This window comes from Neomonachus schauinslandi, chromosome 7, assembly GCF_002201575.2.
Source record: "Neomonachus schauinslandi chromosome 7, ASM220157v2, whole genome shotgun sequence".
NCBI lineage: Eukaryota > Metazoa > Chordata > Mammalia > Carnivora > Phocidae > Neomonachus > Neomonachus schauinslandi.
This window is the reverse complement of record NC_058409.1, coordinates 139,867,787-139,891,015: the sequence shown is the minus strand read 5'-3', so window position 1 is coordinate 139,891,015 and position 23,229 is coordinate 139,867,787. Positions and strand designations below refer to the sequence as shown.

At 40.7% G+C, this 23,229-nt stretch overlaps 1 protein-coding gene across 1 annotated transcript in view; it reads right to left on the bottom strand.

The window, feature by feature from the left end:
- DNAH5 (dynein axonemal heavy chain 5) overlaps window positions 1-23,229 on the bottom strand; it is a 211,461-nt gene that overhangs the window by 130,609 nt on the left and 57,623 nt on the right. The window contains exons 29-38 of the mRNA XM_044916686.1: window positions 21,619-21,818; window positions 18,582-18,735; window positions 16,643-16,806; window positions 13,455-13,611; window positions 10,076-10,288; window positions 9,111-9,335; window positions 7,540-7,712; window positions 1,726-1,904; window positions 1,149-1,336; window positions 631-825 (exon numbers count right to left, since the gene is read on the bottom strand). Of these exons, the coding sequence (XP_044772621.1) occupies window positions 631-825; window positions 1,149-1,336; window positions 1,726-1,904; window positions 7,540-7,712; window positions 9,111-9,335; window positions 10,076-10,288; window positions 13,455-13,611; window positions 16,643-16,806; window positions 18,582-18,735; window positions 21,619-21,818 (1,848 nt within the window). The remainder of the gene's footprint in view (window positions 1-630; window positions 826-1,148; window positions 1,337-1,725; window positions 1,905-7,539; window positions 7,713-9,110; window positions 9,336-10,075; window positions 10,289-13,454; window positions 13,612-16,642; window positions 16,807-18,581; window positions 18,736-21,618; window positions 21,819-23,229) is intronic.

Genomic DNA, 23,229 nt, shown 5'->3' with positions numbered 1-23,229 from the left:
GGTCATGATCCCAGGGTCCTGGGATGGAGCCCCCTGTCGAGCCTGCTTCTCCCTCACCCCTGCTCATGCACTCTCTCTTTCAAATAAACAAAATCTTTAAAAAAAAAAAGTTACAGTAGAGGAATCACTGAACTCTACCTCTGAAACTAATAATATACTATATGTTAATTAATTGAATTTAAATTATAAAAATAAAAAATTAATTTTTTAAGAAGTTACAATAGATAAAACAGACTATTATTAGCAAGGTGTGGCCCACTACATTAGGAGCTTGGAAGTGAGAAGAGCAATGATTGAGAGGTTCCTGAAAACCATGAGGACATACAACACATATTATGATTAATGTACAGGTGGGATAAAGAGCAAATATTAATATTTATAATTCTTTGGCTCTTAAATCAGTTCTGAAAGTACTTATTTCATTTCTTATGCTGCAAATATTAATTCATTTAAATGCACTTAAGAAAAATACGCATATACAATTAATTTTGTAATGGTATGACTTTCTACTTTGTATCAATAAGGTAATCTGCTGACAGCCCCAGTCAACAATTTTTCAAAATGAGCAAATTTCACGGAAGAGAAGAAATAAGAAGGCCCAAGTTCAGAGAGCCTTCCAGAACCTCACACCTGCTTAGAAAGTTGCTCCTCGCACAGCTTGTAGAGTGTGAAAAACTTCCTGGCCAAAACAATGTTGTCAACAAAGCCACAACTAGCCAGCTTCACCCTTATGATAATCTGCCGGTCGGGCACCATCATGGCCACAGAGCGGAAGTTAATCTTCAAGTTCTCAGGGAGCTCCTGCCGCCCAGCATAGCCAGGGTTCTATACAGGAAATAAACACCACAGATGAATGACACAGTCATGGGGCAACACACACCCGTCAGCACGACAGCAAGAGATTCATCATGCACACGCAACAAATCTGGACTGACAACCGGAGAACTCATTTTCATATCCTACTCTCCCTTTAACCGGAGAGACAACATCACAAGTTATTAAGATGAGTTTTGTTTAACACCACTGGCTTTCACACAGGAGTTAAAACTACCATCCCAATTTCCGTTCATGAAAACAAAGACCTGGGCAAGGCATGAAAGCTGTGATAAGAAGGCTGACATTCAGTAGCTCTTCCTGTGGTTCCTTACCATGGTCAGGAAAAGTCCAAATTCAGGGTTCATAGTCACATTATCTCCATCGGTAAAAATAAAAGACTTTTTCCGCTCCTTTTTACATGTCAGAATAATGGAAATTTGCTGGGCTGCCACTGACAGAACTGGTAAATCGATACGGTTAAATTCATCAAAACAACCCCAGGATCCAGACTGTGCCAGTCCTTCGAAGGGAAATTAAATAGAAAATCCAATTAATATATAATTTCGAAAAGCCGAGGAAAAGGGCATTTTGCAGCTGCCAAGACAAGCCAGAGATGAGTCTGTTCAAAAATAAACTTGAACAAATAGACTATGCACAGAGTGCCCCCAAAATAATTCACCATGTGGTATTTTATCTGGAAACAGCCAACCTGCAGGGATGAAGGAAAATTAGGAAGGCAAGTGATGTTGACATTTGATCCACACAACACCAGTGAGATTCATAGTTTCCAAAAAGTTGCACAAAGCTGAAAAATGACACCACAATGTAGCCAATGGTTGAAAAATAAATCTTAACAAGATATTCCACCTTAGCTTAAATTTTTCATCAAGTAAAAACTGTAACCCTCACCTTTAAAAATCCGCCCAAGGCCTCGGAAATCCATCTGGTCAGAACAATTGAAAACCACAACATACTTTCCAAGACAACGTCCCATATCTTTAGTCGTTTCTGTTTTCCCTGTTCCTGCAGGTCCGGCGGGAGCTCCTCCCATGCTCATTCCCAGAGCTTGAGCCAATGTGATGTAACACCTTGAGGAATAGAGACATCACTAGAACCATACCACCAGCACCTAGAAGACGCTTCTGAGACATCACAGTAAAATGAAACTTGCATGAGATTTAAAAATGGAAAACTCAAGCCACCGTCCCTACATAACATTTCCCAAACTGCATCCTAACATGTGCTTTCCTTATGGATATTAACATGTGTAAAAATGGAGGGGATGGTCTACAGCCAAGTAAGTTTGAAAATTCTTAAAAAGGTTCAATGGGCTTTCTCATGATAACGTATAGTGAGATTCTCCGAGTATGAAAAATAGTACACAGCATTTCCAAAACTTACTTGGCAACTTTTTCACAAAAACGTACCAACATTTTAAAGAATAGTATTCTATGGAACAGATTGGAAACCATTAGATTAATCGCCTTTTTGGTGGTGCAGTCAGTTAAGCATTCGGCTCTTGGTTTTGGCTCAGGTTGTGATATCATGTTCGTAAGATCGAGCCCTGTGTGGGGCTCCACATTCATCGTAGAGTCTGCTTGGGATTCTCTCTTGCCCTCTCCCTCTCCCTGCCTCAAATAATCTTTTTTAAAAAAAGATTAATCCCCTTTTGAATCTAATGAAGAATTTGATGTACTTGGGGACATGAGATTTAAGATTTGAATCACACATTGCTAAATAATCACACCTTTGATCTATTTCTGGGAGCAGCTACTGTACCTGCACATACTTTCTACTGTCTCTTACTGTATGATATTAACAAATAAAAGATTCTGGTAAGAAAATACAAGAATGCCTGGGAAGGAAAAAACTAACCTGATAACTCTCTGATGAATTACTTGATCCCCCAGCATCACCCTGTGTTGTCAAAGGAGGTAATCTATAAAGTGATGCAGTTTAGGGCTTTCCTGTGGCTGAACTCTATAAAGCATTCATCGGGACTTGAAAAATATTTCAAAGGATATAAAGTGATCATCCAGCATGAAGGGTGGAAATAAACAGTGAGCACACCAACTGGAGGTCCTCTGGAGTCTGTATTTTAACAAAAGTGTGTTCCTAAAAAAGGCTAGTAAATGACTTCACCCTGAATGTATACAGAGCCTGGATATGGAGAAGACAAAGTAGGTATAAACTCAGGAGGACACCCAAGCTCACTTTGATTTTGCCTTTTAATTCAAGGTTTTATTTCTCGTCTTGCACTTCTATCATCCCTGGCAGAACAGTCTCAGTAATAATAGTTAACAGGATGTGCCCCACCTACATGATCTCACGGAAGCCCAGAGAACCCTGCAGGGAAGTACTGTTGTTTTCCTCATTTTACAGATAAGGGGAAAGGCTCACAGAGATGGGATTCCTTTTCTCGGGATTGTGGCGGCAGAGCCAAGACTCGAGCTTACCTGTCTAGCGGCACACCCTCAAGCTGCCCAGTTCTAGAACATGTCCACCCCGCCAGTAAATCTCTGGGAACTCTGGCCACCCAGCTACTCTGTCTTGCAAACCCTTCTTTACAACTGGGATCATTTGGGTCTATATTTGAACCGAAGCAGCGGCAAGTTGTTAAGGTGCCTTAAAGGCATCCTACTTACATGAAAAATAAGTGGGCAAGCCCGGAGCTTGATCCCTTCCTTCCTCCGCTTGATGGGGTTCAGCCCAGCTGCTAGGCTGGCACCCAGATTCCTCTAGGACTTGCCTTTCAGAGACAAGCATGGATCTTCATGTCCATGTTCACGTGACGCTCCCGAGTATTCTAGATGTATGTGTACCTCTCCTCCTCCCTTTCCTACTTTCCTTTCCAGTCTCTTGGCTGATTTCAAAAATGTCATCATTCAGGAACAGGGTTTGGACTTTTATGTGCTTTACTGATGAGTTCTGCAGCTTTCTGTCTCGCCAGCAGACTGCCCTGAGGTCTCTGCTCTCAGGAACAGGGTCTAGTTCACACTTGTACCTCCAACTACTTACCTAAACCCTGGCACCTAGTACTCTATGAACGTTTATTAAATAAATGTCTTGTGCCAGCCCAGCTGTAAAGTCTTATCGGTTCCTCCTCTCCCAACAGCTACTGGAATTAGAGATCACAATGTGGGGGCACCCAGCTTGATCAGTTGATGGAGCATGTGACTCTTGACTTCAGGGTTGTGAGTTCAAGCCCCAAGTTAGGCATGTAGCCTACTTAAAAAATGAATAAAATAAAATTAAATTAAATTAAATTAAATTGTATTCCTTCCTGTCCATCACACCAAGAGATTTAAGAAAAAAGAGAGAGATGTAGAATGTGACCATCATGCTAAGCCAATAACAACCAACCCCATGACCCAGGTCTTATGATGGCACTCAATTTAAGCAAATCCTTCACCAACATTCACAGTGCTTCCAGCTCCTATTCTTAAACAGTATTGATTCTAAAATGTTAAAAAAAAAAAATCTCCTAAGGCAATGATGGTACAGATATCAGGAACTTATTTTTCTTTTTTCTTTTTTTTGGTTTAGTTATAGACTCTGATTATAGAACATGCTTAAGGAGAAACAAAAGGAAACACTGGTAAAGAACGTGTTATTGATGATTAAGAGAAACCAGAGTCATAGCAACGGTAATAATGACTAACATTTACTGGGTGCCCGGCCTGGGTACCTACATCCATCACCTCTAGTCCACACAGTGATTCCAAAAGGAGGGAATCAGAGAGGTGAGGTGTCTTAGCCAAGACCACATAGCTGTTGAGGGCAGAGTCCAGGGCTCAACATGCAAGTGTGACCTATCTACATTTCTTATCAAGCAGATGAGAAGCTTCTACTTTGATTTCTGCGGCCCTCTGCCTGAGTGACAGTGTAGTAGGGATGACTTGTGCCCAGAGTGGAAGGAAGGACTGGTCACAAAAAACACCATGAGCTTTCAGAGAAAGGTGCTGTATGTTCTTAGCAAATTAGAACAACTATTTTATCATCCGGAATATCAGCAGCTCCATCCACCTGATGGTGAACTTCCCAGAGACTAAAGCTGCCAACATTGTTGAATTTCCACAGGGCAATGAGCAAAAGACTGACAAGAAGATCAATGCCTCTGGTCTTTGATTTTTTAAGTATTAATTTTAGTGAGGAGTTCTTCTGTAAAAGGGCAGCAAAGCTCGCTCTGAAATCCCAGTGACTGACAAAAAAAAGGGGGGGGGGGTGACTCACTTCTCCCATAATCAAGATAAAGAAAATAAGCAAATGAACATTTAGGGGAAGACAGGCTAAGACAAACTTTGGAATCACTTCTATTTATATACTTACAGATACCTACTTTGCTCTTAAAGTTCTCAAGGTTTTTTTGGTACAGAAAGATGTACAAGACAATGAACATAGTGAAAGAATTAAGCTGCAGAGAATTTTGTATAATCTGATACCCACATGTAAAAATTAAAAGGAATTTGGACACACAAGCACTAGACATTTCTAGAAGGAAAGGAAATAAACTGTTGTTTTTAAAAAACAGAAAAAAAATTACTCTCATACTTTCAACTATATGTCCTTCTGTACTATTTAAATTTTTCACCACAAAGATGTGACTCTGAAAATAAACACTTCTTGCGTTCACTTGGGAAATGCTTATTTAGCACCTATAATGTGACAGCAGTATTCTAGGAATAGTAAATAGATCATGGGAAGTCCATGTCAGCTCTTGAGCTGACGTCCTAAAGGAAGGAAACAAGTTATTTAAAAGTAGGAAACAGAGGGCGCCTGGGTGGCTCAGTTGGTTAAGCAACTGCCTTCGGCTCAGGTCATGATCCTGGAGTCCCTGGATCGAGTCCCGCATCGGGCTCCCTGCTCGGCAGGGAGTCTGCTTCTCCCTCTGACCCTCCCCCCTCTCATGTGCTCTCTCTCATTCTCTCTCAAATAAATAAATAAAATCTTTAAAAAAAAAAAAAAGTAGGAAACAGAAACAATAAAGCTGGTTGGGAGGGCAAGAGATGTGGGGATCACTACTTCATGTGGGGGGTATGAAGACCCCTCTGAGGTGACATGTGAGCAGAGCCCAGAAGGAGGTGAGGAAGCAAGCTATGCTAGAACTAAAGGGAAAAAGAGTTCCAGGTCAAAAAGACTTCTAACACGCAGACTGTTGAATCATCCATTTGTGTTGTTCAACCTTCCAAATTTGTGGTGCCCTGTTATGGGACCAACAGAAACTGAATACAGAGCCGAACTGGAGTGAATTCAAAATAAAATAGGAGAAAAGGAACAGGTGCTTCTGAGGAGTTTTGATGGGAGCCCAGAAATGGGAAGAAACCCAGAGGGTTTGCTGTAGGATTTTCTTTCTGGTAGCGATTATAGCAGATTTGTAAGTTGATGAGAATGATCCAGCCGGAGGTGGAAAATGATGATGTTCCCAGAGAGAAAAGCACTGTTGGTGGAGATGTTGGCTTTTGAGGGCCCCATAGAAGGTCCATCCGGAGAGCTGAGTGCATGAGGGCAGGCACCCCGGTCAGCAGACTTGGGGGGGGCGTGGTCTCTCCTGGGACAGCACCTTCTCCCGCAAACAGGAAAGGTGGTCTTCACCAGAGAGGGAGGGAGGGGAGCGCTGGGGGGGGGCGTTCTGAGAAGACAGAAGGTGGGAGATCACTGCCTGACCCACAGACGTTTCAAGGAATTTGTCACATTTTGTGATTAGCCACCTCTGCACTTCAGAACAAAGACAAACACTTCAAAGGGACGTCCAAGCACATCCAGTGTAAATCATCTTCAATCCAGGCATTAGAAGGACTAGGAAAGAGGATGGAGAGGGGGAGCGTGACAATACAAACTCTCCGTTGAAAGTCAGCACTGCATTTAGCATCATGAATGAGCAGAAGGAACAGCCGAGCAGCACAGGAGTAACAGGATTATTATGTCAAACTTTTCTGTTTTGTCTGAGAATATTTTTAATCGAATAGCCCCGAGCTTCACTTCATGAAAAGAATGAGATTCAACTTCAGCTCCTACTCAGGCCAAATACTGATTTTAGCACTCAGGTCATTTTGTCCAAAACAGGTATTCAGTGCATCCCCGAACAGAGCATCTGCACAATTAGTGCATGTCCCGAAGTTCAAAAGGGACTAAGGGAATTACAGACTAGGAGCTGTGGAAGGATGCTTGGGGCCTCGTTCATCTTACAGATGAGGAAACTGAGTCTTGGGAAGGTGCAAGGAGCCTCTGGCCAGCACAGTTGCTGCATAAGAAGCAGAGGACAACTAAGAGCGCCAGATGCCCAGGCCACCATCCTCCCCATCACTTTTCACCTGTATTGATACTCAATTTCTTTCCTGCTAAAAAAACATCTGAACTGTCTCTAATAACAGCAGGTGCCACTGTCTGCAAAGCAGGCCTCGAGGCCAACTGTGATTTGCATTTATTGATACACAGCAATTAATTCCTTTCCTTGCCCATCTGATGTCCACTGAGGTCATTTAAACTTAGCCTGTTTAAGAATGAAAGCAAAGGAAGCAAAGCATTTCAGTCACAAACCTAAATCCCAAGCAAAGACCCATGTGTAAAGCTAAAAATACTGAATTTCAAAGACTTTGGTATAAAAGAGCCTCTAAACCCTAAAGAGACATTAGGCAGAAATCCCCTGAGTAACTCAAGAGAACTAAAATGTCAGGGAGGGGGTGGAGGGAGAGAGGTTGTGGAATCACAGAATCCTTCCATCACCTGTCTGTGAGTGGAGTTATGACAAGCCTGTCAGTGCAGCCTAAAAATTCATTCTGGTATATGAAAGCCACATCTGTGATGTGGATCATCATCTTGTCAGAATCTTCGTTAAAATAAAATCTGCACTGTTTCAGCCACTCAAAATCTGTAGGGCTCTTGATATGCATATGACACTGAAATGCAAAAGATACATGTTAAAGTCGAGATGAGAACCACGTATTAAATATGCACATTAGCATTCATGTAGATCATAATGGGATGCAAATGGAACTCAGAGACAAACCAACTGGTTCAGAGATGTCAACTACATCACCATCCAACCCATTCATTTACTGATCAGCAGAAAGGATACTTCAGAAGATACAGGAATAGAAAAATTCAAGAGAAATCCTTAATTGTGCCCACCAATTTAAATAGTAGGACATATTTTAATAGTAAGATATTCCATTTCTCAGGTTGCACCCTTCAATGCCCATACTACAGTCCTAACCATAAAAAGTATCATCCACAAAAAACATGTTTTGGCATACAAGACAGAATCAAACAATCTCACTGGGAAAAAGGCATCTATTATGATTATGACAAAGTACACTGTTGGGCTGTTTTTTCCTAATCCATTCATTATTTTTCCTAGGATTTGCAGCAGGCCAAAATGTCTAACATCTAAATGGCAGGTTATTGTCCAGCAATACTTTTGCCTGAATTTTTTAACCAAAATTTTAAGCCCTTTTAATCAGTTTTCTTTGACAAATAATAAATCTAAAATTATCCAGAGCCCTTTATTTCTCAGAGAAGCAAATGGTGTGCTTAACTGTTAAGAGAGGAGATTAGAACACAGCAGCTTGAAAGAGCTTCTTCCCAACACATCAGAACCAATCTTTTATGATCTTTTTTACATAATGGGGTGAGACACGATCCAGCAAATTATTATGAAAATAAGACCTTCTTGCCTCTTATCTAATGCTCTATTTTAGAGTAGAGGACAAATTTCATTTCTTTTCACACTTCCTGTCTTCTACAGCTACTAAACTCTGTTTGCCACTCTGTCCTCTCTTTAAAGGCAAAAATCTGCATGACACCTGAATGTCGCCAACCATATTAGGAAAGGCCACTGGCAATCATTGACATAAAAGGTAGCAAAACTTGTTAAAGATAGGATTTATCAAAAGCCTTAGAGGAAGCACAAAGCCACTCTACCAGCAGTGTTACTTATTTTTCTATAATAATAAATTGGTAATCCTTAACTACTAACTTATAGGAGCACAAGACAAATGCAAGCTTTTTCAGGATGCTACCTGGCAGTTTAGTGTTAATGATGATTGCATAAAGAATTTTTAAAATGAAGTCAAATTGCTCAATAACATCTTAGCAGAGATCATCGAAATGGGACTAAAATTTCAGTTAAAGACCGAAAAAGAAAATCTGACCAACAATGTCTCATCATGAAGATGACCTTTTGCCTGAATCTAACCTTTTCTTTGAATTCATTCAAACCAATTCCAGTGGGTAAACACAGATAGTACCTAGTATTTGTTTTTCTGTATATGCCATAGCATTTATAAAGCATTTACCAAGTCATCAAATATATCCCTTTGGTGCACATGAATAGTAATCAAAGTCTCATATTTAACTCGTTCTATGGAACTCAGATCCTTTGTTGTGATGCCTATCAATGTGTTCAAGAGCTCCAGAAAAGACTGATTGGTTTTCTGCATGATTTTTTTATCAAACTTGGCATTTCTGAGGGCTTCTTCTGAATCCCGTGTCCATATCATTTGAATTCCCAAAAATCCAACCTTATGGAAACAAAAAAGGCTTTATGAGTGTGTATGGCATATTAATATATTTAAAGAGAAATTACAATACAGTAAATAATGGTGAGTATTATGCAAATGTAAGGCCATTCTTGATTACATCAACTTGATTCATTGTTTGGAAACCTATGGAAATTCTTTTCATACTGTTCACCTGGCAATTACATACATACAGCCTCATCGTGTGTCCACAATTTTTTCCTTGTAATTTTAAATCATTTACTGTTAAAGTCATATTTCCTTGATAGATAGACTTAAAGTTACTGGAAGGGAAAGAATATGTCTTAAACCTGTTTTCCTTGAACTAACACAAGGTTTACACATGGTAGATACTCACAAAATCTTTATTGATCATAATGGCTAAGAAAACATCATTTTCTGCATTCTAATGCTAAAATATATTTCTTGTCTTTCTGGCAAAGCATACACTCAGTACTTTTTTATGATTTATTTATTAAAGAGATTCAGTAGGAAAAAAACCTTTTAAGTTAAAAAATATAAAGAAAACATATGTATATAAAACCTACATAAGGCATATATATATATAACCAAATAATCTGTAGCTGAAACATTTAAGCTTATCTATATTAAGAAATCCTCATGAAAATCTTAATTCTGGTCCAGTCTTAAATTATAGCCAGTTGTGTAACCTACAACAGACAATGTATGAAATCTAAAATGACTATTCTGTAGAAAATACTTTCCAATTTCAATACACTGACCTGAGCAGGGAAGGAAGAAAGAAATTCAATCAGCTGGAAATCTGTTTCTTGAATATTTGCAGCTGCCTGGCGAATCACAAGATGCAAGGAGGACTGAGACTCCTCTAGGAGAGAATTAAGCCAAACTTCCACATTACCCTCTGCCATCACAGGTTTATCCAATTCAACAGTCTCACCCTCTCGAGAGAAGATTGACAGAATGCGATCATAGATCTGTGGTAGAAGCCAAAAAAAAAAAAAAAAAAAAAACAGCTATATTCATATAAAGAATGAATTCCTCTGCTGCCCTCTTGTCAATGTTATCCTTCCTGAAGGAAGTTAAGCTATAGATTATAAAATAAAAGGCAAAAGGTGATATAAAATCAATTTCAAGCCAACAAAAAGTAGTTACCCATGAAATCTAAAAGGGAATACTGAATCAACTCCCAATAGTCTATACCTGAGAGGGGAACGCTTGTTTTCTAAGAGAAATACTCACTACAAAGGTGATGATCAAAAAACATCTAGTTTCCCCAAATGAAATGGGACACCGTAACAGCTGTCATCCACATGGCAAGCTCACCAATCAACATTGACAATGTCCAGGTCAATATGATCAATGCAAACACCTTACCAGGTAAGTCCAATTCTGTAGAAAGTGCTGTGCCAGGGAGCTCCTGGAGGCACATAACATTTTCTGATTCAAACCCAGCTCCTCATCTGGTCCTCTCACCCCAGGTTCCATGCAGTATGGCCTCGCAAGAATAGCATCCTATATACTAAAATACAGGCTCAAATGTTACTCTGACACTCATTGACCACACAATGGTAGAGGACACATCTCTGAGACTAAATTTCCTGCGTATAACTAGTTCATTAAAAACCATGCCTGTCCTGCTTCCCTACCCACTTCACAGGCTGTTCATGACAAGTAAATCAAATAAAGCAAACTATCCAGTAAATACAAATGTTTGTCGTCATTATTGTTCTTTGGTAAGTGGAATATCGTTCCTTTAGGACTATTAATGAACCCTCCTTAGTTGTAGACAGACCTGGTCTACCAAGAAGCCCAAAAGACTGATGTTCCATGGCCTGTCACTTACACAGTCCCTTTCCAAGTCCTGAACATAGATTTGTATCTATCCTTTTACAAGAGTTAAGACCCACAAAAACAGGATCTGCCCCTGGTTGTAGAAAACGTTATGGCAAGAACAAACAACAACAAAAAAATAATGCTATTTATTTTAAGACGTAATTGCTATGAACGGTGGTTAAAAATGAGGAAGTTTAATTTGTCCTCACTGTACAAGGAGACGGTGAGAAGCTTTCCTCTAGAACCATGAAATCCCAGTGCAGGAGGATTTGAGCAAAGCATCAGGGAGAAATTCCTGTGTAATTCAGTACCTCTTTCAACACACACATCCAGCAGATCTACAAGAAACGATGATTTTAAACCACTAAGTCCACACTGTCCTCCCTTCCTCTCTGCCCGCCCTCCTTCATCAAGGCTTTCTTGTAGCAGCTCAGCCTTTTCCATCTTAACTGCACAATCACTTCTGACACAGGTTTCCATGCCCCCACCACCTTCTATTCTCCCTCTGACACTGAGCCAGAGCATCCTTCCGAAACACAAATCAGGTCACTTCTCTGTGTAAAAACCTCCTGCGCCTTCTGTCATGCTCAGGACGAAGTGGAATTCCGTAGTGTGATGCACTTGGCCTTTTGGAATCTGGTCCATGTCTCCTTCTCCCCCTTTTCACTTTGCTCATCACCACCTCTCATGGGTTAAAATGTGTGCCCCCAAAATATATGTTGAAGTCCTAAGCCCCAGTACCTGTGAGTGGGACCTTATTTGGAAATAGGGTCTTTGTAGATATCATCAAGTTAAGATGAAGGTGGTCCCTAAAAACACCTACTGGTGTTTTTACAAGTAGAAGGAAATTAAGACACAGAGACACAAGGAAAATATCATGTGAAGCCATAGGCAGATGTCAACGTGACATGTGTCTAAGCCAAGGACCATCCAGGGTTGCCAAGTGCCACCAGAACCTAGGAGAGAAGCATGGAATAAATTCTCCTTCAAAGCCTCCAGTAGGAACCAACCCTGCCGACATCTTAGATCAGACTTCCAGCCTCCAGAACTGTGAGAGAATACATTTCTGTTGTCAATCCAGAGCAACCCTAGCAAACCAATACAATCCCTCACACACCCACACTTCTGACAGCCCGGGTTGCCTGCACCTTCAGACCCCTGTGCCTGCCCTTCCTTCTGAATGGGCCATGTTCCAGTTCCCCACCTGCCTGGTTATGTTTCACTTCAAAACACCAGTTCAAGCACCATGCTCTCTGCAGGAAGCCTTCCCTTACACCCCTGACACCAGCTGAAGTCTCCCTGACAGCATTCCCATGCTCTCTGTGCCTAACACAAGCACAGTCAGTCAATAATTATCAACTGTTTAATTGCCAAATTTCTGATGAATGCTGCACTGCATAAAAACGACTTCAGTACTGATTATGATAAATTCTTCCTTGGAACCCCAGGACGAGCACCATGCCTGGCACATACCCAGGGGCGGGAACTTACATGACCGGCTTTTGATTGCTTGCAATGCAATAGGCCCACCCCTGCAGCAACTGCGCTCTAGATGGACCCCACCTGAGCACGGTTCCCCAAGGCCTGTGTATTCCCATGTTACGCACACCATCTGGCACACGGAGGTTGCTCAGCAAGTGCAAACTGCATGCTAGGATGAATAAATGAATGGCACCAGGGGTTTACAGGAAGCCCTAGGGGACAACGGAACACACTGTCAAACCAGAAGGGTCACTCTCTCAGGGAACTGCGGGTGAAGGGATGGATCAGGCAGGATCTCCTGGCAGCTGTGCCAATAGAGTTATCCTCACATTGAATGGCTTCTCTTGGGTTCCCCACAACTCCATGATTCTAGAAACTTCTTGGAAGTGTTAAAAAATAAAAAGGATTCAATCAAGCATGATGAGAAACAGGGACGGCGATCATGCCAAAAACTTCTGAAAGCTGATTAAAACAATCCAATCACTGTGGTAATTCTGTTTAGTGAAGGCATTATTTTCTGAACAATTGGTTTCTTTGTTTTGTCGAATTTCTCAACAGCTAGCTTGGCATGCAAAACCCTGAACGCCACACACAATGCATTCCTAATCATATTTAAACTAGTTGTTACCCAAATTTACACTTTGGAGATTAAGAAATCACACAATTCTGAAGGCAAATGGGGCCCCCAAGTTCGTCTTTAATCACTAGCTGAGAGCACGAACGGACAGGAAAGTCACCCTTTGTACACACCAGAGAGCTATTTCATAAAGACAGTGGAGGTTTAAGAGATGGCAAACGCAGGCCAGCAATTAGAATCAGGCAAACCTTTTCATGAAACTTGACGGTTTTGATGTTGTCAAACACATTCAGCAAATGGGCCTGTATCGTGTGTGTGTCTGATGCCTGCCCCAGTATCTCCAAAAGCGCAGGGTCTGAGACGAAGAAGAACCGAGGAAAGCACAGTCGTTTTTTCTCCAAGTATCTACGTGGGGAGAGGCAAAGAGAAATTGCATAAACACAGAGAGTGGACCTTTCTAGAAATAAATTAATCTGGATGGGGAAAGGCGAGAAAGATCTTGAGACAAGCTAATTTTCCCACATACTGTTCAATGTCTTGGTTTTGTTTTATTCCTCATCTTGCAAAATAGCATTCCATATTTGAACGAGAAACAAATTTTTTTTTTCCAGGACTGAGAGGAGAATTTCTTCATTTTTCACAAGTGTGAGGTATACATTTGACTTTGTCTGGAAAGTCCTGTACTTTCTTGGTAGAGGACAGGAGCAATTACACACAAGGAGTTTGGGGGGTGGTTAGGTTTGTTTGCAAGCACGGGGCTGTGTCAGTGAAAGGCTGCATCTCATTCTAGGAATTGTATCTTAAAGAATGCAATGAATCTGTCACCGAAGCAGAAGCAAAATCCAGCTCTGAATAAACTGTGCGAAGGGGCTCTGGACCTGCTCTCTGCTCCAGGATTTACTGAAACCCAGGGAATGTTCCTGTCATTGCCCTGCTTTCAACTGTGCTTTCGTTTCTCTATTTGCTTTATTTTATGGTGACTCCTTAATGTTATGGATATATTTTTTTCTGTTATTTTCATATCAATACCTCTGTAACTTCATTTCCTTGCATACTTCAATATAATTATTGCAGTTTTCATTGTAATTTCTTTTTGAAATCTTACCAGAAATCCTTCTTAAACTTTCGTCTTTTAATTTCTAATCCTTCTTTGTCATGTGTATTATTGTTTCATTCCTGTGTAAAATCATGGGGGAAATATTCTTATGGCAAAGAGGCAGATTCTCTTCATAGAAGGTATTTACTAAGGACAGTGTAGACCAGAAGCCGAGGCCACGCGTGGGGAATGCTTGGCCACCCATACTTAGTCAAATGCTGGACCTGTGTGTTGTTGAGTGGGAGGCCCAGCATGAGGGCAAGAGTTAAATTCCTTAAGACAAAAGAGAGGACATTTTTCAGAGGCTGAAAGAGGCAAAGAAAGGAAGGAGACAGAAAGGCAGACTGTGGAAGTAAGGTGCCTCTAAAGTAACTGAAATGGACGAGCTTTCTGTGTGTGATGTAATCTTCCTCCTCAATGCTCATGAAATACTCGGTAAAATACACTCTACAAACGATCATTTTGGCAATTTGGATTTATTCCCTTTGGGCATGTAAAAAAAGCACAAAGTCTGGCCTCAGAGAGCGGGCAGGAGAAGGCTCTCCAAGAATCTCTGTTTCCATCCCCCTTATTTTCCTAAAGTCTTACTTTCATGCTCAGAGTGTTTCATGTTGTTTTAGCTTTTTACTTTCCTTACTCTAAAAAGGCCAATTTTATTTTAAATATCCCAATCTGTTTTATTCGTAGAAGCTTGATCTTTACTCTTTAGTGAGAATAGGGAATTCCTTATTCTTATTGGTAAGCATAAGAAATTCTTACCAATTCCTCCCCCTTACTTGTCCCCTTCACGGTAACCTAGTCTGATTCTGATGAGGAACCAGGTAATGTTGTCTATCCAGTGAGACAAGGCTGAAAGGAGGCATGTGGAACGTGACAACCAAAACTCTGTGATAGAGTAAACAAGACGATTTATTCCTGACCACAGGAAGTCCTTTCCTATTGATGCAGATCCTCATCAGCTGGGAAGAGTGTTCTTTTGTGTAAACATAAATACTCCAGTGTTTAGACCGGGACTACACACTTTGGCCCATAACCTCTCGGGAACAGAATCAAAAGCCATGAGGAGCTCAGAAAAAACTGTGAATAATTTCAGAGTCGACTTTTTCCTCTGAAGAGTTATAAAATAATGCTGAAATGCCAAGTGACAGAGTAGAGCATGATAAAAAAGAATGAAAAAGGAAAGAGGAGAAAAGGAGTGTGCATGAGTGTGTGCCTAAAACGGCAGGCGGGAGAGGAGTAAGCAAAGAAAAGTAACAAACTCAGCTGCAGGTAGACCAGAGATGTGACTCCTCAGCAAGTTTCTCAGAGGTAACTGAGTCCTGCATGATGTCCTAGGGATTCGTGCCCTCAGTCTTTCCAACATGAAGAGCCCTGAGAGCACGGAACATTTCTAGTCCTTTTCCTCTTTCCCTCTCGCCTGAGTCTGCTGGTAGACTGCATGGCCATCAAACCAGCTCCCCATCCAAGAACGTTTAGGGGTACTGCAACACAGCTGCTCATGCTAATCATTATGGTTAAAAAGAATGGCACATCATCAACCATTTGAAAACAAAAATCCTTCTTTTGTCAAATGACCTGCAACAGTCACTTGATTTCATTCAACAATTTTATAAAGCATATCGAATCATTCATACCTGAGAGTCTATTTTTCTAAAAATTTATTTTGGAGGATTTGCTTGCAAGTGGCTTTGCTGTATACTTGAAACTGATGTAATGTTATATGTCAATTATAGTTCAATAAAAATAAATTATAAATGAAAGCATGTGTAGTTAACCGTTTTTACAATATTACTATTTAACATATTTCTGCTCCCATGATTTGATCTTGACTTGCCAAAGGAAAAGAAAAATATCTGTTACTCTTGGAATTCACCCAGCCTCCATATACACGCGTGCGCGCGCGTGTGTGTGTGTGTGTGTACACTGATAGATGTATGAAGCCTCGTTTCTGTATAATCTTGACTACTTGTGTACATCACACTGTTCATATTGTTCTTGGTTGCATATAATGAAATATTTTGCCTCTTCAGATGTTTTTCCAAGAAGAAAATCAGAAAAGTAGGTGTATTAATTTTAAAAAGCAAGAGCTGCTTGAGAATGTTTGCAAGATCTTGTCCCAGTGATGGAAGAAGCCCTAAGTCCTATTATTCCAACATCAGGACAAATCCAGCAAGGGCTTGCAGAGAGCATGAGATGCCAAGCTACCAGTTTTATCTGTGCAACATCAGACATGAACTAAGTTTTAGCAAAAGAAAATCGATGTGCCTAATGCTGTCTAGACCCTCTGGTCCCATTCATCTCTAGGATGCTAAGGGAGGTTTACAGGACCAGTTAACTTACCCAGTGAGGGATTTCTGGCACATTTCCAACTGGTCCAGCAAGTGTGGTAAGAGCTGTCCCATGGTCTCATCTCCAACACAACACTGAACTACATTTGGCATTTCATGAGCCCGAGTCATAATCTTCACCCAAGATTTATCAATATTGGAAAAGCGCTTGGCTTCCTACAAGAACGAGGTAACAACACACACATGGACACATCTGTGATCTCAAGGACAGAGCATCTCACACACCCTTCCATTGAGGCCAGATTTCTGACCAGTCCGGATACCCCAACTATACATGCCTGAAATGTCACACGTGTTCTATTTCAATTCTTCTGCACCATCCCACCCCCTTCCTTACAGAAGGTACCCCCATTATGTTAACTAAAAGAAGACAGATACAGAAATGAAAATACAATATGAGACAGCCTGGGAGGAAAGAACACTCCTAAGCATTTTTGACAGTTATCTCTAAATAAAGTGAATTTTCTGTTTTTCAAGTTTTCTACTCTGAGCACTGAATTGTTTGTATATCTAGAAAACAAAGCAAACATTTAAAAATAAGACACAAAATTAGGGGATGCCTGGGTGGCTCAGTCAGTTAAGCTTCCAACTCTTGGTTTCAGCTCAGGTCATGATCTCAGGGTCCTGGGATCAAGCCCCACATCGAGCCCTATATTGAGCCCCACATTGGGCTCCCTGCTTAGCAGGGAGTCTGCTTCTCCCTCTTCCTCTTCCTCTGCCCCTAACCCTGCTCTTGCTCTCTCTCTCTCAAATAAATAAATAAAGTCTTAAAAAAAAAAAAAGACTCCCTCTGCCCCCCCACCTGCATACACTCCCTCTCAAATAAATAAATCTTTGAAAATAAATAAATATAAGGTACAAAATTAATTACAGTATAACCCTAATATTGTGAAATTTTTGAATATGGATTTTTTTCAGAAAAAAAATGGAAAATGCAGAGATTACTCTGAGAGAGTAGAAATAATTTTTGTTTTCTTCCCTAAAACTTTCTATAGTTTACCAAGAAGCATGTACTATCAAATATGAGAGCAAGACACCCCACCCAGCTCCTTCAATATTGTATGTGAAAAGTTTCCACTATTACGTCCAATTTGAGATTCTCCTCCACCCAACAGGAAGAAACACATGCCCAAATATAAAAGCAAAAATAAATACTTAAAATTTCAATGTGTGGATACATTTCACCGGTAGGTGAAAAATACATCAGCTAAAAGATCTGTCCTCTATAATGAAATTGAAAACTCATCACGGGGAAAGGTAGGAAGCCTGAGGAAAGAGAACATGCAACATAATCGTGCTTCTAAAACTCAAGCGTATCGTTAAAACATTATAATTTTGCAAACAATTTAAGGTAATTGAATAAGAATCCTTGAGATTTGATAAAAATGTTTTTATAAAAATTTTGAAATACTACACTCCATATTCCCCATGAGATATTTAAATCTGATGAGAGAAACATGCTCCACAATCTCGAAAAGAAGGCCTTTTATTGTTCTGGAGATTGTTTCCACCCCCCAGTTCTCCAGTGCAGATATAATTGGGTATATTGTACAGCATGGGTTGTTCTAAACTGTCAGAAGTAGCAGAACAAATTATCCCACCATTGTCAAGATAACGACTCCATAATTCTACACTATTCCAAATTCTACCTTCAAATTACCTGAAGAAGCATATCAATTATGCAGGCATTCATCCTTTGTTTTCTTAACCCTCTGCTTCCTACAAAATGGCACAGTTCTCTAGCACTCACATCCTTTCTTCTCCACAATTTTTCTCTCTTTGAAAGACAGTTCAATGGCAACAACAAAAGGATTGGGGAGGGTGTGGCTCAACAGAAGTTGAGATATTATTGCATTTTTAAAGGAATTATTAGTTAGCAGATAGTTCTCTAAGTTAAAACCCTGATGAAATCCTAAGGAAAATTCTCAAACCTTGGGCAGCTGCTTAGCAATATCTCCTCCCACAAAGACAGCTTCTAGGTAAATCCACAAGTTCTGCACCATCATCCAGTTCTCAATGACGTCTGTTGAGTTAGAAAGGCACTGCACCCACTTTTGAATCTGGGCCTTGAATGGCATATTGTACCTAAAATGAAAAATATGTTCAGCATTTGGGGGGGTTTTGTGTGTTTTCTTTTTATTGTTGTTGTTTTCAAACTAAAAGATTTTTTTATCCTAATTTTTACCTATTTCTTTAGGACTTTGATTACGTTGCTGGATTTTTTTTTTAAGTTTTTTTAAGTTTTATTTATTTAAGTAATCTCTACACCCAATGTGGGGCTTGAACTCACAACCCTGAGACCAAGCGTCACATGCTTTTCTTTCTGCTGACCTTCTGTGCCTATTCTGGTTTTTCATATAAAATGGAGCAATTACAGGGACATTGGTGGAGACCATACAACTAATTCAATTTTCAAATATGACGACCCCTGCTCTCTCTCTAGCCTCCCCTTTCCTGGGTCTCTTTCCAACTTCCCACTCACTCATGTCGACCTGCTGGTGTTTGTGTGGTGTGCGTGTGTGTGTGTGTGTGTGTGTTAGGGCTTACACGTCTGTACACGGACACTCTGAAAGCCACTTTTCAGTCTCTCACACAGTTAACCCAGCTTCCCTTTTTCTTTCTTGAGACAGAAACCGATAGTGATCTTGCAATGTCTTTTCTCCTTCTCTTTGGATGCAGAACCCCATTTCTCCCCAGACACAGAGCTGCCTGGGTACAGTGCTGAATTTCCCAGCCTCCTCTGCAGCAAAGTGCAGTACCAGGACTGTTCCACCTCAGTAGGTCTCAACCTTGGCCACACTCTGGGGTCATCCAGCAGATCTTAAAAACTATTCATGCCTGCCTGGGTCCCACCTCCAAGAGACTCTGATCCAACCAGGCTGTAAGTTCCCTAGGTGTGTCCAGCATATAGCCAAGTCTGAGAACCACTTTCCTGGATGAGAAGTAGCAGCACTGGATGGAAGGGGAATTATGGAAGAGAAGGACCACACTTGGAAAAGACAGAAAAGTGAGCCAGACAAAAGCGTGGGTCCCTGATGATGAGGTGGAGCTTCTCATCAACCTTGGAGCTCCTTTTATGTAAGAGACACACAAACCTCATTCTGATGCAAGCAATGTTGTATGTGGTGCTTCCATTATCTGCAGACAAAATCCTAAATGATTACACTGACTATCACTGTTCTCCCTCTTTTTCTCCTCCTTTATTGACCCCCCTATTCCAACAGACTATGGACTTGAAATCTTCTCAAATATTAGTCATATTCGTGAATAAAATTTTCATTCCCATAGTCTTAATTGTTAAACAGACTGTTTTAATATTCCACATATTTCTGGGGTTTTTTTTTTATTTATTCTTTTCACTAGAATGCAGTTCCATAGCAATGGAAGTCTTTGTTTTATTCACCCTTCTATCCATAGCACCTAGAAGAACAGAGGGCACATAGTAGGTGTTCAATAAATTTGCATCTAATATGTATTCCTCGCACAACTCTTGTCTGTGGATTCAATGTCATTGGTAAGGATAGTTGACCAATCCCTAACATAGATAATTTTTTAAAGATTTTATTTATTTGTTTGACAGAGAGAGAGAGCACAAGCAGGGGGGAGTGGCAGGCAGAGGGAGAGGGAGAAGCAGACTCCTTGCTAAGCAGGGAGCCCAATGTGGGGCTCCATCCCAGGACCCTGGGATCATGACCTGAGCGGAAGGCAGATGCTTAGCCCACTGAGCCACCCAGGTGCCCCACATAGATAATTTTTACTTAATTTATACGTGTACATTTTCTACCTCCCTAGGGTGTGTTATTTTCCACCTATCCTTCATTCTACTTGGGTATGAATCACAACCAAATTCATTAAAACTGTCAAATCCTAAGCAGATCAGAGTCAAGGTTACCAATGGTCTAAATCTCTAAGATCTAATTTTATATTCCATATTACTCACTTCAAACACTCAAGTATACGAAGTAAATGTGAAGAAGAGAAATTTTTATCCCAAGAGTATTAAGGGGTTATTAATCCTTATATTAAAATTATTGATACACATACACACAGAATAGAGTGACATTTGAAAGACAAACGCAATAAACTCATATCTCGATGATACCCACGTTCTACACTATTACCATATATTTGAGAAGATGCTGGAGAACAAAAAACTATTTCAGAAAGAGCAAAGAGAAGCAATGAACCTAGGAAATGTTAAGTTCGTGAGTCTAAGGCTCGTGTGTCCAAAGCATGATGGCTTTGCTGGTAAGGGTCGAATAGAAGCATTAGACTAGTACTGGTCTGTGCTGCTTTACTTCTCTTTATGAATTAAATTCATTCTCCATCTTAATCTGTCATCTCACTAAAGTATGTACCTAACTTAGAGTTTCTAGTCCACAGATGTTGGCACAATGACTTCCCAAGTAGAACGATTATTCTGAAACCAGCCTCATTTCCCCTGGACTCTGGAGTCTGTTGAGCTGTCAGCTGTGTGGCAAGGCTTGTCAAGAGCAAAGCTGAAATGTTCCGCAAGATCCACGTGGCTAATTACATGTTGCGTTATTTTGTCCAGTTAACGGTCTCAGACACATCCCACAAATAGGGGATAATGAAATAAAAACAGGATTATACATGCTGTGCCAAAGGCTAAAATTACAACAAGGATTTTTAACATTAAATAAATTGTATGGGGGCTACTGCTGCATTTTAAAAATGAATTTCCCTTGGGGCGCCTGGGTGGCTCAGTCGGTTAAGCGTCTGCCTTCGGCTCAGGTCATGGTCCCAGGGTCCTGGGATCGAGCCCCGCATCGGTCTCCCTGCTCAGCGGGAAACCTGCTTCTCCCTCTCCCACACCCCCTGCTTGTGTTCCCTCTCTCTCTGTCAAATAAATAAATAATCTTTAAAAAAAAAAAAAAAAGAATTTCCCTTAAAATGTTCGTTACGATGGTCCCCGAATCTCAGGGGAAAGATGGACGGACTTCCTACCTGTTGCTCAGTAGGGAGCCCAGCAACATCAAGCTGTCCTCCATGCTGGCGATGATTTCTGAGGTGCTGTCTCCCCGCAAGAGGAGCTCTCCACGGGCTTTAAAGGTGCCAAAGGTGAAGGCTTTGCTGTCCCACTCGTTCATCACCTGCTTCAGCTTCTGCTCAATGTCCCTCTCTTTCACTGCACTGATACAGATGTCCTATTAAAATTGCAAGCTCTCGTTTTATCACATGAAAGTCACACATCCTTCTTGAACAGTCTAGATTCAGCAAAGGTCCTAGCCTCACTATTTGCTTCATACGTACCTATACTTTTTTTTTCCATCTGTAAAATGCAATATAAGAAATGGTGCATGTGTATATAGATATACAATTAGTGAAAGAGATGAAGATAGAGCTATTGCTAAACAACAGAACCTTAATTTGTAAAACTTCCCATCAAAGTCTTCCAGAAAGAAAGATGACAGAAAAGATATGCAACAATGGAATGCTATTCAGCGATGAGCAAGAAGGACATCCTGCCATTGGCAACAACGTGGATGGACCTTGAGGGCATTAGGCTAAGTGAGATAAGTCAGACAGAGACAAATACTATATGATATCCCTTATATGTGGAATCTGAAAAACCAAACTCAAAAAACAGAGTGGAATGGTAGTTACCAGAGACTGGGGGAGGGGGAAAAGGAGAGATGTTTAAGGGTACATACTTGCAACCAGTAGATGAACAAGGCCTGGAGATCCAATACACAGGACAGGGATTATAGATAACAAAACTACATTGTAGATATTAAACTTCCTAATAGACTAGAGCTTAATTGCTGCCACCAATAGAAGAAATGATAATGTGGTACCACAGCGGTGCTAGCTAACACCACAATGACCAGACCACCATACAGCATATAAGGGTATCAAGTCAATACATTACACCATGTTACATGTCAATTACATCTCCATTTGGATAAAAGACAGATAATGTAATAACCTTTTCAATTTTGAAACTCTAATCAAACACTCAAAATTTAATGTGTCTCTGATTTAACTCTAGAGCCACATCAATGCAGTACGAGAGAAGGAAATTAACAGAAACCTGACTTTCCCAGTCTCCTCTGCAGCCACATTTATTCCTAGACCATTAGTCAAGCCCCATCCTTGCCCTTTTCTCTTCTCACGCTGCACTCCCTCTCTGGATGAGCTCATCTATGCCTGTAACCTTTTGCATCTCCAGGTAAGACCCATATCCATTTGCCTACTAGGGCTCTGTGCTTGGATCTACCAAGGGAATCCCAAACACATTCTGTAAAATATCAAATGCATGCCCCAAATCAAGTTCTTTGCACCTTGTCATTCAACTGATTCCCTTCCAATAATTCCCTATCTCAATGACAAGCACATTCATCCACTGAGATCTCTCAGCAGGAAATCTAGGGTTCCTCCTTAGCCCCTCCCCTTGTTTCTCCTAGCATGGTCCCTCCCTCACCAAATTCTACCCAGCTTTGCCTTCTAAAGACCTCCTCAATCTTTTCTCCCCTCTCCAGCTTCACTACCTGCCCCCTTGTCCAATATACCATTATCTCTTGTCTGAGATATTCTTATAACCCCCTAGTTGACTTT